The sequence below is a fragment of the Elgaria multicarinata genome, chromosome 14 (genome assembly GCF_023053635.1).
Source record: "Elgaria multicarinata webbii isolate HBS135686 ecotype San Diego chromosome 14, rElgMul1.1.pri, whole genome shotgun sequence".
NCBI lineage: Eukaryota > Metazoa > Chordata > Lepidosauria > Squamata > Anguidae > Elgaria > Elgaria multicarinata.
The window spans coordinates 29,086,405-29,101,927 of record NC_086184.1 but is presented as its reverse complement, the minus strand read 5'-3'; the positions used below and the strand labels follow the sequence as shown (position 1 = coordinate 29,101,927).

Sequence of the window (15,523 nt, the reverse complement as noted above, 5' to 3'; positions counted from 1 at the left end):
CTTCCCATAGTCCCCTCCCTTCCCCCCCAACCCAAAGCCGTTGCCAGAACTTAACTCTAAATCACATCCTCCTCCTGAGTGCTAAGCCACAATTTAAAGTTATCACAGGGGCTCTCTGTCTTTTAATATATGTATGGCTGCAAACTATGGCAGGCATAAAGGGGAAATGGCCCTTTACTGCTGCTGTAGTTTGTGGCCACAGGTATACTAAAAACATAGGGCCCCCGTGGTAACTTTGCTCAGCTCAGCTATGAGGAGGCGACAATTTAAGGCTAAGTGAACCGCCCAGAGAGCTCCGGCTATTGGGCGGTATAGAAATGTAATAAATAAATAAATAAATAAATAAATAAGTCACAGTGGAAGCTGTGGCAGCAGTAAGAGGTGACTGAAGAGGGTGGGGAGGGAGAGGGAGGTGAGTCCAGCAAGTCCAATGGACTCACCTGGACTCATGCCCGGCTTTCCCAGACAGGCAGGTGGGGGCATCAGCCCAGCACTGCCCTGAATTGGCCTGAAGCACCCCAAGGTTTCAGTGCTGAACTGCTTCAGCCTCGGGGTGCCTTGGACCAATCCGGTACTGCCCCAAATTCAGCCTGAGGTGGTGCACATCCCTCCTCTCAACCACCACCCCCGCTTCCTTTAGCCCAGCACAGACATATTCTGTACTTGTCAAATAACTTTTCAAACACCCCACCCCCTCAGAAACTGTAGAAATGGAGGATGAAACTGACAAGGATATTAACAAGAGGGAAATATGACTCTGGGGGTCCCTGGTCGACCACTGGTTGGCCACTGTGTGGACAGAGTGCTGGACTAGATGGACCCTTGGTCTGATCCAGCCTCAGGGCTCCTCTGATGTTCTTAAGAGAAGTAGGACCTTCTTGAACGGTGGTTTTGTGTCCTGAAAGCCATCCGGCCATCACCTCTAACAGAAAAAAAACCAAATGGTTTATTTTAGTTGTTGTATCAGATAACTTCCAACAACACATCAGAGACACCGGAAAGAGATCGTGCTGTTCTCTGGCTGGAGACTAAATCAGATTTATAGACCATTAACTACCTTCTCTGACAATCATTATGGAGATATATAGATAGGTGGGCCAAAGATTTAGGAAAGTGAATCACTGGGCTCAGCTGGAAGAACGGGGAACACAGGGAAGTATATGGCTGACTAACGGGTTCTGAGCAGACGTGTTAGGCCGGGGGGTGGGGTCACAGAGGCCCTGTGCGTATAGGATTCTTGATAGGCTGGAGTGTTGGGCTGAAAACAACAGAATGAAATTTAATAGGGATAAATGCCAAGTTCTACATCTAGGAAATAGAAACCAAAGGCACAGTTACAAGATGGGGGATACTTGGCTCAGTGACACTACAAAGAGAAGGATCTTGGAATTGTTGTAGATCACAAGCTGAATATGAGCCAACAGTGCGATATGGCTGCAAGAAAGGCAAATGCTATTTTGGGCTGCATTAATAGAATTATAGCTTTCATATTGCGTGAGGTACTGGTTCCTCTCTATTCAGCCCTGGTTAGGCCTCATCTAGAGTATTGTGTCCAGTTCTGGGCTCCACACTTCAAGAAGGACACAGACAAGCTGGAGCGTGTTCAGAGGAGGGCAACCAGGATGATCAGGGGTCTGGAAACAAAGCACTATGAAGAGAGACTGAAAGAACTGGGCATGTTTAGCCTGGAGAAAAGAAGATTGAGGAGAGACATGACAGGACTCTTCAAATACTTGAAAGGTTGTCACACAGAGGAGGGCCAGGATCTCTTCTCGATCCTCCCAGAATGCAGGACATGGAATAACAGGCTCAAGTTAAAGGAAGCCAGATTCCAGCTGGACATCAGGAAAAACTTCCTGACTGTTAGAGCAGTATGACAATGGAATCAGTTACCTAGGGAGGTGGTGGGCTCTCCCACACTAGAGGCCTTCAAGAGGCAGCTGGACAACCATCTGTCAGGGATGCTTTAGGGTGGATTCCTGCATTGAGCAGGGGGTTGGACTCGATGGCCTTGTAGGCCCCTTCCAACTCTGCTATTCTATGATTCTATGATTCTCACTTATGAATTGTCCTCAAAGAAGGAAATGCATCACCGAAAAAAGGGGGGGAAGAGGACATTGAATTGCATATGCTAATTTATAAATATAGATGCAAATTTAGAAGTAACTGTTACAATATCAATAGAAATACAGCACATTTCACCATGGTGAGGGAGACAGGCCAGGTGATCTATGTACCTCCCGCTTCGGCTGCTGTTCAGTGCTAAGTGGTGATGGAATTGGACAGGACAGCCTTTCAAAGAGAGGACTGTCCTCGGTAAAAGAGGGCAAAGGGCCACCCTAGGCTTACCTGATTCAGTTGCACAGTTAGGGTTTCTGATACAGAACCCAACTCAACTAATACTAGATTTGTTAATTAACTGGGGTGCGATCCGATGCACGTTTAGGCAGAGCCAGGGCCCTTTCGAATGACCTGCATCCTTGCATCGTTGCTTATTTAAAGCCTCACTAATTAATTAAGGCAGCAAATGTTTATAAAATCTTTGACTGATTATTCACAATATTGAATTGTGCAGCCCTTGTAAATTGAGGCTGCCCGGCCATTTGCGTACGAAAAGAAGCCCAAATCCCAGATTACCGCTTTCATTTATTTGGGCAAGAAAAAGAAAACACTTCCTAACTTGAACGTTCAAAAACAAAGCACCACATCACCCCTGTAACTTTCCCCACCACCACCACTTTGTTTTAAATCCCATTAAAGTGCCAGCATTTGATTTTTCTACCCTCAGGAACAACAAATTGGACACTTTCAGAACTGAAAGGTGTTTACTGAACTCATCGTAAAGGAGAAAAATGATAGGCAGAGCCAACATTGAATGCTTAAGGAGGGAATGAGTCACTTTGAAGAAGTACACAGGGCAGGCGGGACGAGACTGATCCTACAACCATCACCACCGACAGCTCTATTGACAGAGTACACCCTACTCCAACCGCCATCTTAATGGCAGGAGAACAATAGAAATCAATACTGGAACTCCTGGCCATTAAGAGAGCAGCCAAGACTAAAAGAATGTTTCTAAATCTCGACAGCAGCACATGAAAAGAGCTTGCAGTGTTCCTGCCTGCCTAAATGGAGCTGATGTCTTGCCCCCTTGGAGGAACCCTCCTCTTCCTCCTCCTCCCAGAGGTGGACAAGCCCTAAATGTTTTGGGTCCAGGTTACCTGCGGGATCGCCTTCTCCCATATAGTCCGCCCCGCACACTCAGGTCCTCTGGGGTGAACTGACTTCAGTCAGCTAAAACTAGGCTGACATCAGTTTCCCAGAGGACCTTTTCTTCTGTCGCCCCCAGATTGTGGAACGGCCTGCCGGAGGAGATTCGTAAAATTATCTCTCTGTGTGATTTTAAGGCAGCCTTAAAGACTAGCCTTTTCCGGCAGGCCTATCCAGATCAATGTTAAATCATAAATTTTTAAGATGTATTGATTCCTGTTCTAAGGTTGTTCCCCGCCTCGATCCAAAGGAAGAGGCGGGTAAGAAATAAATAAATATATTATTATTATTATTATTATTATTATTATTATTATTATTATTATTATTATTATTATTATTGAGCAGTGGAGGATGGTGGCTCTGATGTCAGTGGGGCTCTGAATCCGCTCTGGGCTGGTTTCAGTCAGAACCAATCAGAACTCTAAAGGAGCTCTCCAAAGTGCAAAGCAAAGATCTCACTGTTTTTCTCAGAACCATGTCTTCAGAGAAATTTCAGCTCAGGTCTAGTCCGAACAGACAGTGTCGGCGCACTGCCACGCAAGGCGCATGGACTGTTCTTCATGGAGGAGGTGGGACAGGGTGGTGGAGCTGGCGTATATGCAGAGAAGGCTTCTGAATGGGATGGGATGGGCCCCATGGGAGAGGGAGGCAGGGAGAAATGCGTACACTCTCAAGCCCCTTGCCAACCACTCCCTCTCCACCCCCCTCAGCCCCCCCCCACTGCTAATTTTCCCTGGCTTGAGACTGTGTGGACTACAAAACTATGTGCAGCTTAGGGACATCTTCCCCGAGTGACCGATGATGTTCAAGCACATGGACACATTTTAATTAATTACTATTATTTGATTTGTTTTGAAAGCAAAACAATCCTGAGCTGCACACTCTTTAGTAGGCATGCCAAATTTCAGGTGTCTTGGTCTCATTGTCTTGGTGCTGACAGATAGACACGTATCCCCTTTTATTATTATATTTCAACTGTGAGGACTAGCACCATGGATTTCTCACACACCAGCTTGGGGCCGGGCAGGGGTGGAATTTTGCTCTTAGCTGTCAGTTGTTTCTAGTCTCAACGTCTTGATACAGTCACCTCTCTCTTTTCATTCCCTTTGACTTAGGGGGTGTCTTACAGTGCCTGATTCCGCCCCACGTTCCTGCATTACATTGCAGGAATGAGCATGGCCTACCCAGCCAGGAAAATCCACAGCGCCATTGTCACACGGCAGCAATGCACAGCAAATATCAAGTGACTGAAGACTTCCCAAAGCACTTTTTTTTTGTTTTCTGACAACTCTGCGCAACACTGTAGCTTCGAAACCCTGCATCTGTGCACCTACAGTTCATTGAATTTATGCATTATGCATAATAATTGTCCTTAGTTTCATCCCATAACCAGACTTTAATGTTGCGATACTAAACATTCACCTGAGCCCTGCCCCATGCCCTGTATTGTCGCACCTAACGACACCCACTCTCGTAACCCGAAGTGAAGGCACCACTGACACACGCACAAACAATTGTGACAGCGGAACGAAGTAAGAACCCGCAATAAAACAGGACATTGAAAACGCGCAGCTCCGCAGGGAGTAACGCAACGTGGCTGCGAATTGGCGGCTGCATCATATAAACCATGAAGCGCAACTGCGCAGTCACGACGGAGGAGTTACAGCTTACAGACAAGCCCCTAGAACCAAGAAGGAATGGCTGAAATGTTCACTCCACCCAATAACATACGGACTGTAGGCATGAAAAAGTACACAGCAATGGGAGTGTAAATAAAAAAATAAAAAATATTTACCTTCCAGTCTGGTGGCAACTGGGCTCCAAAACCCAAGGCAGGAAACATCTTATCTCTACAAAAGAAACAGAAAAAACAAAAGAATGAGAAAGTCAAGGACAAACTGAATAGTGACTTAGTCAAGGCTGGACTTCTTTCCTTCCCCATGCCGCTGCAAAAACCCAGTTATAGAGCAATGAAAATGAACATTCTACAACCCAAATGAATGATGCAGGTTTAACAGATATTCTGCATATCGTTTCCATTTCTGCCACTGATGGGAAAAGGTCATCATTGTCCCTCTGCACTGCCATCCTCTCCAGTTTCCCTCTGGCTTCTGAGAGTCAACCAGGAAGGAATCACAGGTTTCAAGTATTTCTCTATCATAAGGACTAGAAACTTTTTTTAAAAAATTTTTTTTAAATATTACCAGGATATCGAGTCCTGCACCAGTTAATAAATACCTCTTGGAATACAAACATCCTACACACATCCTCGTGTGTGTGTGTGTGTGTGTGTGTGTGTGTGTGTGTGTGTGTGTGACTAGTTTTAATTATTGTAAGCCACTTTAGGAGCCAAATTTGGATGATAGGTTGGATCTAAATAAACAATTAAATAAATGAATGCTAATAAAGTGAACAGTATCCACAAAAGGTTAGGCATTAACAAATGTATTAGTCTTTAAGGCAGGGAGGTTGACGTTCTTTCAGCCTAAGGCCTGAATTCAGTTTCGGAAAAGTTCTCAGGGGTAGCACTGTAGAGGAACCAAAGGCAAACAGGGTACAAAATACCAAAGATACTCGATGGCCTTGTAGGTTCCTTCCAACTCTGCTATTCTATGATTCTTACTGCCGGTATCTAAGCCTTAGGAGAGGCATTTAAACTTTTTAGAATTGGAGGAGGGGAACACCTGTGCAAAAACTGGGAGTCCACTAGGTGAAAGAAAGCATCGTTGTCTGGAGAACCCGGGAGGTTCCGCTTAGCAATCACAACTAATCGCTTTTGACAGACCTCTCCTCCATGGATTTGATAAGGTATTTGATGTCTGGTGCATGGTTCGAACGATCCCTTCAGAGCTGATCCCTACACAGCAGGGGTAGGCGATACAATGCTATGAGCACCAGTGTGCCTTCAGACACCTTTCGCTGTGCCTGCCGAGGTGCTGCACCCATTCCGCTTTTTAAAAAAGCTTCTTGCTGCCGGCAGCTGCGATCACTCTATCGCAAAGCGAGGGGCTCTAGCTGCTCCCATCATCTTTTCCCTGTGGGCCACATGAGCCTTTCATGAGAAAAGAACATGGCGGGCAGCTGCAGGACGATGCTTCCCCCTGCAGCACAGCCATTTTGTGGTAGTGCCCAGGACAGTTCCTCAAATTGCCAAATGCCCCCTGGGGCCCTAAAAGGTTGCCTGCCCTAGCTATACGGGAAGCCGCACTTACGTGTCGTAGTCTTGGATGATCTGCCCCACGGCCCAAATAGCTGAAAGGTATTCGTTTGTTCCCATGGGGTTGATGTAGTGCAAAGACGTGGGGTCCCGAGGATTCCCATTGGATGCCGTGAAGTCAATCCCAACCTGCATGGAAAGATCATCCTTATTAGACATTCCCTTCCTGTAGCAGCTCCATGGGCAAAGACTGGGCTGTTTTTCCTGGGAAAATCCGTACGTTAACAAGAAGCTCTCATTTCCTGAGGAAAGACATTCGCAAGGATCACAGTGGCTCTGATGTCACTGTGGATGTCTTCCACAGCCTTCCCCGTGTTGATGCCCCACTTCCAGATGTCTTGGACTGTTGGCCATGCATCCTGGGAGTTATGGGAACTGCAGTCCAACGCACCTGGAGGGCGCAAGGTTGGAGAAGGTTGAGAAAGAGATCCTAATAAGCAAAGTTGGGTGGTGGACAGGAGTGCAGGATGATGTTTCCGATGTCAGTGGGGCAGTGAATCCACTCCGGTTTTCAGTCAGAACCAGTCAACACTCTAAAAGAGCTATCCAAGGTGCAGATAGCACCTTTAGAGGTTTGGCTGGTTTTGACTGAAACCTGGAGCGGATTCACTGCTCCTCTGACATCAGAACCACGAGCCTCCACTGGAAAACACTGGTGGCTGCCATCTTTTCTTGGCAAAGCTCCTGAAGCATTAACAACTGAGCGGCAGGCAGATAAATGAGGACCTTTTCAATTGCACCTTTTCAATTTCTTATGGGTCCTTTGGAGATTCTGGCCAACTGCTGCACGCTTAGCCAGGCCCTGGTCTTCTTTAAAAAGGCATCAACGCCAGCCTGTCCAAGGAAGGAGTTCCCCAAGACACCCGTCTCAAGGGCTTTGAGCTCTCCCACAGCCCAGTCCCTCTGTGGTCTGCAGTTTCCCATTATAGCCATTTCATCTGGTTTTTATTCATCCGTTACTTGAGGTAGAATGGAGGGTTAGCTATTGGACATGGGGGTGGGGGTGGTGAGTAACCGAAAAAGTAAAGAAGCTACGAAGTTTCCAACAACCAAGTTTAATTTTTTACTGAAAGGAAACGTTAATAGGATTGTTTAAAAATATCAAATGGAAACACATCTTTAAAAAAACCGCATGAGCAATAGGGTAATAAAATAAACAGGGATACATACATCCAGCTAACCTAAGTAGACTGTGTCCCTATTTTATCCAAGTCATATCTTACTGTCACAAGTCCAATACGTTCTCAACAAGTTATCTAGTTCCAGCAGCTCTGGTTTTTTCTGACCTTCTTTCCTTGCTTCTCTGGTTTCCTTTTTCCTCTCTGTTTCGACCTAAATGTCTATTTCCTGACTTTCTGTTGAACCTCCTGCAAACCTTTGGCTTCCTGAACATAGTTTTAATTGTCGTAATTGTTTTTTATTGCTTTTAAATTTTATACTGGTTGTAACTTGATTAATGGTTTAATGAGTTTTTAGTTGTGTATATTATTTATTGTTTTATCTGTACAATAAATGAGATCCTAATGATATAGGACTGGAAATAATAATAATAATAATAATAATAATAATAATAATAATAATAATAATAATAATATCATCATAGAATAGCAGAGTTGGAAGGCCATCGAGTCCAACCCCCTGCTCAATGCAGGAATCCACCCTAAAGCATCCCTGTCTTTAAATATAATCTAAATAAACATTTGAGCTTTTGGCTGAAACTGAGATTTAACTTCATAATGTCCCCAAACCAAACTAAATACAAAAACGGAGGACAATTCTGTTCCTTCACATCATCTCCTTCACTGTTCTCTATTATCTCCCTAGAGTTTCATTTTAGATTGTAAGGTCCACGGGGCAGAGACCTCTCCTCTTCTACTTTGTAAAGCGCTCTGTACAATGATGATGCTATATAAATAATAAATCATCACTGAGCCACACCATCCAGTGGGGAAAAAAACTGGTACCCACGTGGACAGTACAGTCTCATTGCATGACTCCAATACGTGCCAACTCCAGTGCAGGAGAAAACCACAAACCTCTCCTGTTACTCAAGTTTTGGACGGACCATTCCGGCACTCGGCGCTCGTTTATCTGCCTGCCAAATAAACTATTTCCTCCTTTTGTGCCAGCAACCCTTTATGCAATAGATCAGCGGCACGTATAACACACTTGTACTCATTCCTGTTTCTATGGCAACTCTTCCTCCCTTCCCCTTTACGCCTGTTTAGACCAAAACAACAAATGTATTTTTTTTAAGTCCTGTGTTTTTGCGCAGACACAAAACACTCGTGTGCGGCACTCGAACGAAGACGTTTGGGGTGGGTAGGGTGGGGTGCATGTGTAATTCACCTCGTGGATGTCCCTCCTGGAACATGAACCCCACAAATGGATCAGCACAAATCTAAAGCAAGATCTCTCTATCGCAGGCATGTAGGTAAATACAACAGTAAACATCGAAGTGGAATAAACACAAAAAGTTTTAACCGAGGTTGTCTCAGTAAAATCAAGCCACTGGGTAAGAGCGCCCATGAGGCAACAGAGAATCTGCTGTGTAACAAATGGAACTCAGATCTTATTCTTGGGTCAAAGCAAGCAATAATTTGAAACATCCAAAGCTAGGGATGTACAGATTATATAAAATCCGTTCAGTCTGTATTTAGAGGATGGTCAGGCATCTTTCATTCGGCTGTCTGCCCATCGACTGAATCAGATTGTTTTGAGTTTCCGAATCTGTGCAAATACAAATTTCCCTCAATGCAAATTTGCAGAAATTCGTACCTGCAAAAACGCACAATTTCCCCTAAAATTCCCCCCAAATGTGCATTTTCAAGCTTTAGCCTGTGTAGGAAATGTGCATTTTTGGCCGGGTTTTTAATTTGTGTGTGTATTTTTCTATGATGAAATTTGCGCAAAATTCCTGAAGGTTAGAAAAATGGTCCACCAGAATCTGCCCAACAGGGGCAAAGCCGGTCCGCTGTGGAATCCAAACCCATTTGGTTCCGTTGCAAGTTTCTCCAACATTCGTAACCAAAGCTACTAGAACCCAAGGCCATTTTAGGGGTTTTTAACATTTCCTTAAAAAGTATTAGGGGAAAGCATTTCCTCTTTCCTCACCCTTGTATTTTGCAGACAAAAAAGGCAGTTGCTGTGTGGGATTTGAATATTTATTACATTTCTATACTGCCTAATAGCTGAAGCTGGGTGGTATCTTCCCATAAAATTTATTGTTTATTTATATATATTTATTTATTGCATTTTATACTGCCCAATAACCGAAGCCAAATGTGGGAAGAATTGCAGGCCTTCACAACATGTGATCGTCCAGGCCAAATATGGGCCTGACCTTCAATCAAATGTTCCCTAACCTCCTGCCCTCCAGATATGATGGACTAAAACTCCCATCGTCTCCAAAAACCAAAGCCATGTCAACTGGGGAATATGGGAGTTGCAATCCATTTGGAGGGCATCAGGTTTGAGAAAGTGCCCTAGGCCTTATAATTTATTTTCTTAGTCTGCTTAGTTCATTTTTTTTTAAAAAAAAAAACTTTGCCATGGCATTTTAGACTGCTCTTACATTTTTATAGATATGCAATTTCTTTTCTCTTGCATTTTGTATTTCAGGAACAGTTTGTATTTAAATAGCGTATTTGATTTTGTTAGTTGCCCTAAGAATCCTGGGGAGCGGGGAGATATAAAGTTTTCAAACGCACAATTGTGACATTGTTCAAACACCCCAAGTAAAATTTCATTTCATTTCATTTATTAAATTTTTAAGCCACCCCATAGCCGAAGCTCTCCAGATGGTTTAAAAACCACTAGTTATTGTAATTAGCGTGAGGAATGTGTTTGGTCTGTGCTTAGGGGAAAGGGAAGCTTCTTTTTTCTCTTTAAAAAAAGGTGGCAGCAAATGATCAGTTACAGAAAGAACACCACCGAAGGTGGAGTTTTTTAAAAAAAGTATTAAAAAGCCAATACAATTCCCAAACTGGTATGCAACCAATTAATAACTGTACTTGCTCAGCTCAATACTTATCTTACTTTTTCCAGTCAAACTTGTATTATAATCAATTATAGCTGTTAAAGACCTCTTTGTCTGTATTCCAATAATTATTCTTGTGTTTCCAGTACCGAATAAATTTCTCCCATTGATCTCAATAATCTTTGTAGCTTGACTCCCCTGTATTTTTATGTATTAATACTCTATGCCAAATATTATTTCCCCATTCCCTTAAGAATAGAGCTTCCTATTTATTTTCAGATCTTTTGTTATTAGAAAGCAAGCTGAAACTGCCACGTTTGTTCTCATCTGTGCATGCTTCAGTGCTACCGATCCATCTAATTTGACTAATAATATAACCACTGGATCCCTTTAAAGAATCACAAGTCATTATTAATTAAGAGTCTAGGTATATTATTTGTTTGTAAACAGATACAATAAGAAAGAAGCACTCTTACCCCCAACATGATTCCAAGAATGTCAACTCCCAACCCACCAAAACCATCAAAATGGCCTCCCGCTCACACACAGATTCAACAACTGTAAATGGGGGTAGTGAATTTGGCTTGACGTATGCCCCCTCATCACAAAATTTTAGGCTATTAACTTGTCCAGGAGGTTCCCTTGTCAGAATTGGACTGAACAGCAGCTCCTGGTCATTTCAATGAAGTGCGCACAGGAGAATTTCCTTGTGGATCGCGGCGCACGTACAGTAATTAAGCAATCCTCAGTGTGTGTGTGCGTGTGTGTGGGTGAGAGGATATTTGGATTTTCTGCCTCATACACCAAACTGTCTTGGGCCAACCCTGCTTGTATGTGCAGCAAGCCTGTCTAATTGGGATATAATTCGTCATTAGCTCAAGTAATGAGGTTACCGAGGAAGCATGCATAACAAGTCACGGCTGCAGCGGCCCTAAAATGAACCTGGATTTGTGAGGAAACTGTTGATGTGCTGGCCGGTGTGTGTGTGTGTGGAAAATCACCCGGCTTTGAGTTTTTCAGCCAAATTAATTCCGTCGGTTGCATAGCAGTGCGGCTTTCCTTACACCCCAGTAGCTGGACTGATGTCACTCTTTCTGTTGTGCTTCACGCCTCGTTTGCGATCAGAGTAAGGGATGACAGGCGGCACCCTCTGAAATCCACAATGCTTGCCTGTCCACTGGAGCCGTAAACTCCTCAAGGCTGCTCTGATCAAAAAGCTTTCCTACTGGCACAGCTTAATTCCCTTCAAAATCTGTTTCAGCGGAAATGGGGGGTGAGGTGAGGAACTAGGGTGGTGTGTATTCAAACGATTTCATTCAAGAAACAAAACTCTGCCCTTAATCCAAGCAGACACACTTAAACGCACTGTATAGCAAAAGTTATTCAGCCATAGGAGAATTTTTAAAAGGTTATAGGAAGTAAACTGCATCTGAGGCATCATAGCATCCATCGTGTCCAATTTTCAGGAGCCAGCATGGTCTTAGAGGGTGTTTTCACAGCGCCGCTTTGCCGCTCCCTCTGTGTAAAACACCGCCGTATCGCTGCTGTGGGGTGGGGGCGGGAAATCCCCATGGCAGGAGGGAGCATGGGCTGTCCAGCGGCCATTCGGCTCGTGGGGCCTGCCCCTGCCCCCTGCCTGGCCTTCCCACTCTTTCAGCAACCTATTAGTGGTCACCATCTGCCCCAGAACACCCCCAGCTTGATGCCGAAGCAAGGCCACATGGTAGAAGGATTGTGGTGACTTTGCTTCAACGCAAGAAGTCAGGGTAAATCCCCGACTTTTTAAATTCACAGCTTTGGAGAAAAGCCCCATGGTGGCTGCATCATATAACTGACACAGCACCACCGCACAGCCACTGTGGGGCAAATAAGGCATACAGACAGCCCCTCTTGTTCATTATTCCTCATGTTAATAACCCACCTTTCTTCCATGCTGGGACTAAAGACGTTATACGTGGGGTTCCCAGATGGTCTCCCATCCAAGCACTAACCAGACCCAAACTTGCTTAGCTTCAGCAAAACTTCTGCCTCATGTGCCCTGAGTACCATGCCCTGTACTGAAACTAAAAAGAAATAGATTTGGACCATGTTGATCTAGACAGAATGCCTACTTCTGCGAGAACCATTGCCAACTCTAAAATAGGAGTCTTGCAAGTTTGTGATGAGATCAAGCTAAGGATTGCAAAGCATTCTGGAAAACGTAAACATGTAATATTTTTAAGGAACATTGCTTGTTCTCTTTGGCCAGTGTGATGTGTCCAAAATGGGTCTCTCTTTGAAGAGGGGTAGCTGATGGCAGAACAGGAGGCACCATTTTGCACTAATTCTGCTCCTTCCTTGGGGCAGGGGGAGTTCCATAAGTTGAAACTGAAGACTCCAGTTTGGGGCAGGCTGTTGTGTGGTGTCCCTCAAGGATTGATTCTGTTCCCCACATCATTTAACATCTATTAATGACTTGGAGTGGTCATCTGAAGGTTTGGAGTGCATTGCCACCAGTCTGAAGATAACACACAGCTCTATTTATCTTTTTCATCTAATTCTGTTGAGGTTCAAAACCAGTGGTGAACTAGTGTTAACAAGTTGAGCTCAAGATGGACAAGACAGATGAGCTCCTGGTCAGGGGAGAGAGAGAGAGAGAGAGAGAGAGAGCGCTAGGATTCAGCCTTTTAAGGATGGGATTGACTTCCCCTAGGAAAAATCAGCTTCACAATTTTGGGGTTGTTCCTGGACTTGGGATTTCACCTGGATGACCAGGTGACAGTGTTGGCCAAGAGCGCCTTTGCCCAGCTTAGGCTAGTACACCAGGTAACACCTGTTCCTAAGGAAATCAGACCTATCTATAGCACGATATACCTTACCTGTGGTAAGACATACCATACCCATTAACGTTGGCTTCATGCAAGGTGCTTATATGGGGCTGCCCTTGAAGAGCATTTTGAAACTGCATTCGGTCCAGAATGCAGCAGCAAGTCCCCATGGGACTATGCTACATCTCCACTGCAATATCTGCCAATTTGCTTCCAAGCACAATCCAAAGTGTTGGCGATTACCTTGAAAGCCCTAAATGGCTGGGGTCCTGGATACCGGAGCAATCACCCCCTCCCATGCCAATCTGCCCGTTCCCTAAGATCAGAAGAAGCCCGTCCCTGTGTCCTACCTCAGATGGTGGCTAGAGAGGGGTCCCTCCTCAGTGGCTGCACCAGACGGTCACCCTCATTTCATGGATCAGCTTGCATCGTGAAATGAGGGTGACCGTCTGTCTTCTGCCACATGGTGAAGATCTTTTTATTCCAGCAGATTTTTGCCTGTTAAGTATTAAAGCTTTATTTAAAGTTAAATTTTATCTATGGTCTCTGCTTTCATATTTTACTCTGATTTTTCTTTTAAAAATGTTGTATTTTTATCAGATGTATTGTTTTATATTGTAGTACAGTTCTAAGCCATGCTGAGTGGTGTGTGGACACTGAAAAGGCACAACAGAAATTACAAACAGACACATATAAATAAAACGAGACCAGGCAAGTCAGATAACTGGTTTACTCTGACTGGATTTCCCTATAAATAGCAGTGTAAATTGTACAAATAATCTAATTGGCTTAATGTTCCATCATTCATGCACACAATTTGAGTAACCTCGGCACAGGAAATTGCCTGTGTCTGCGTGTGTGTTTAATACAACGCTAATATAGTCTTGCCTTTGACCACCAAAAACACTTGTGCTCCACCTGCTTCAAAGACTCGATCTTTGTGTCCTATTGGCAACTGCAAACTAACCAGCCAAGTAGGGCCCATTGATCTGAAGGAAATGTCCTGCTTACTGTCCCCTGTCGTCCCCCAATAAATAAAGTGAGGAGGGTGAAGACAGGGCACTCTCAGTGGTGGCCCCGTTTTGGAATCCCCCCCCTCCCAGATTAGCCCCCACTGTGAATCATTTGAAACAAGTTAAATCCCATTTTTGGTTCCTAACTTGCTGGTTTGGCTGTTTTCAGGTTAGATCATTATTGTTGTATTTTATTTTATTGTATTGTGATAGTAGGATTTTTTAAATGGTATTAATATTGTAAGGTGCTCTATGCTCCTTTAGAGGAAGGGAGGGGGCAGCTTCATTGGCTGCCAGTCCCGGTCGGGGCCCAATTCAAAGTGCTGGTATTAACAGTCAAATCCCTAGATGTCTTGGGGCCAGGCTATCTGAAGGAACGCCTCCTCCCATATGTACCTGCCCGGACCCTAAGGTCATCCTCAGGGTCCTTCTCCGCGAGCCCCTGCCAAAGGAAGTGAGGCAGGAGGCTACTAGGAGAAGGGCTTTCTCTGCTGTGGCACCCCGGCTGTGGAATGAGCTCCCTAAGGAGGTTCACTTGGCACCTACATTATACGCTTTTAGACACCAGGTGAAGACCTTTTTATTCTCCCAGCATTTTAACAGTCTATAAATGCATTTTAACTCGGTGTTTTAAATTTGTAATTTTGCATTGCTGCTGTTTTTATCTGGTTGAGCTTTTATATTGTATTTTATATTATGGTTTTATACTGTTGTTTTATACTTTGAATGTTTTTAATTTTTGTGAACCGCCCAGAGAGCTTCGGCTATTGGGCGGTATAGAAATGTAATAAATAAATAAAATAAAATAAATAAATAAATATAAGATCTCTAAAATAACAATAACAGCAACCACCACCAGAGAGTCCTCTTACTATCATACATTTCTGGAAGGCGTTCACCATTGGCGGCTCCATATACCTCCTCTTTCCAACATGCTGCTGCTTGTGGTATCTATACGTTCCCTGCAATCTTGCGGCACAGAACTCTCGCATTGCTGGGTTGAGTGTTTGAAGGAGCTTATTTCTGCTTGGTTGAGCTCTTCAGTCCAAGTTCCAACCTTTGAGCCTTCCTGATGCTTTAATTAATGCTGCGCCTCTAATTGGAAATCCCCAATTGTGATGATATGATTACGTTTATCATAATTCACTGAATGAAAAAGGCAAAGACCCTTACCGTAAACATTAATTGGCAGCCCCCGAGGATGTAGTCTAGGAAGGAGTAATCTCTGGTGATCTTA

At 44.2% G+C, this 15,523-nt stretch overlaps 1 protein-coding gene across 1 annotated transcript in view; it reads right to left on the bottom strand.

Annotated features, from left to right (window-relative positions):
• CPNE2 (copine 2) overlaps window positions 1-15,523 on the bottom strand; it is a 159,704-nt gene that overhangs the window by 22,853 nt on the left and 121,328 nt on the right. Inside the window, exons 10-12 of the mRNA XM_063141362.1 lie at window positions 15,460-15,519; window positions 6,483-6,616; window positions 5,066-5,120 (exon numbers count right to left, since the gene is read on the bottom strand). Of these exons, the coding sequence (XP_062997432.1) occupies window positions 5,066-5,120; window positions 6,483-6,616; window positions 15,460-15,519 (249 nt within the window). The remainder of the gene's footprint in view (window positions 1-5,065; window positions 5,121-6,482; window positions 6,617-15,459; window positions 15,520-15,523) is intronic.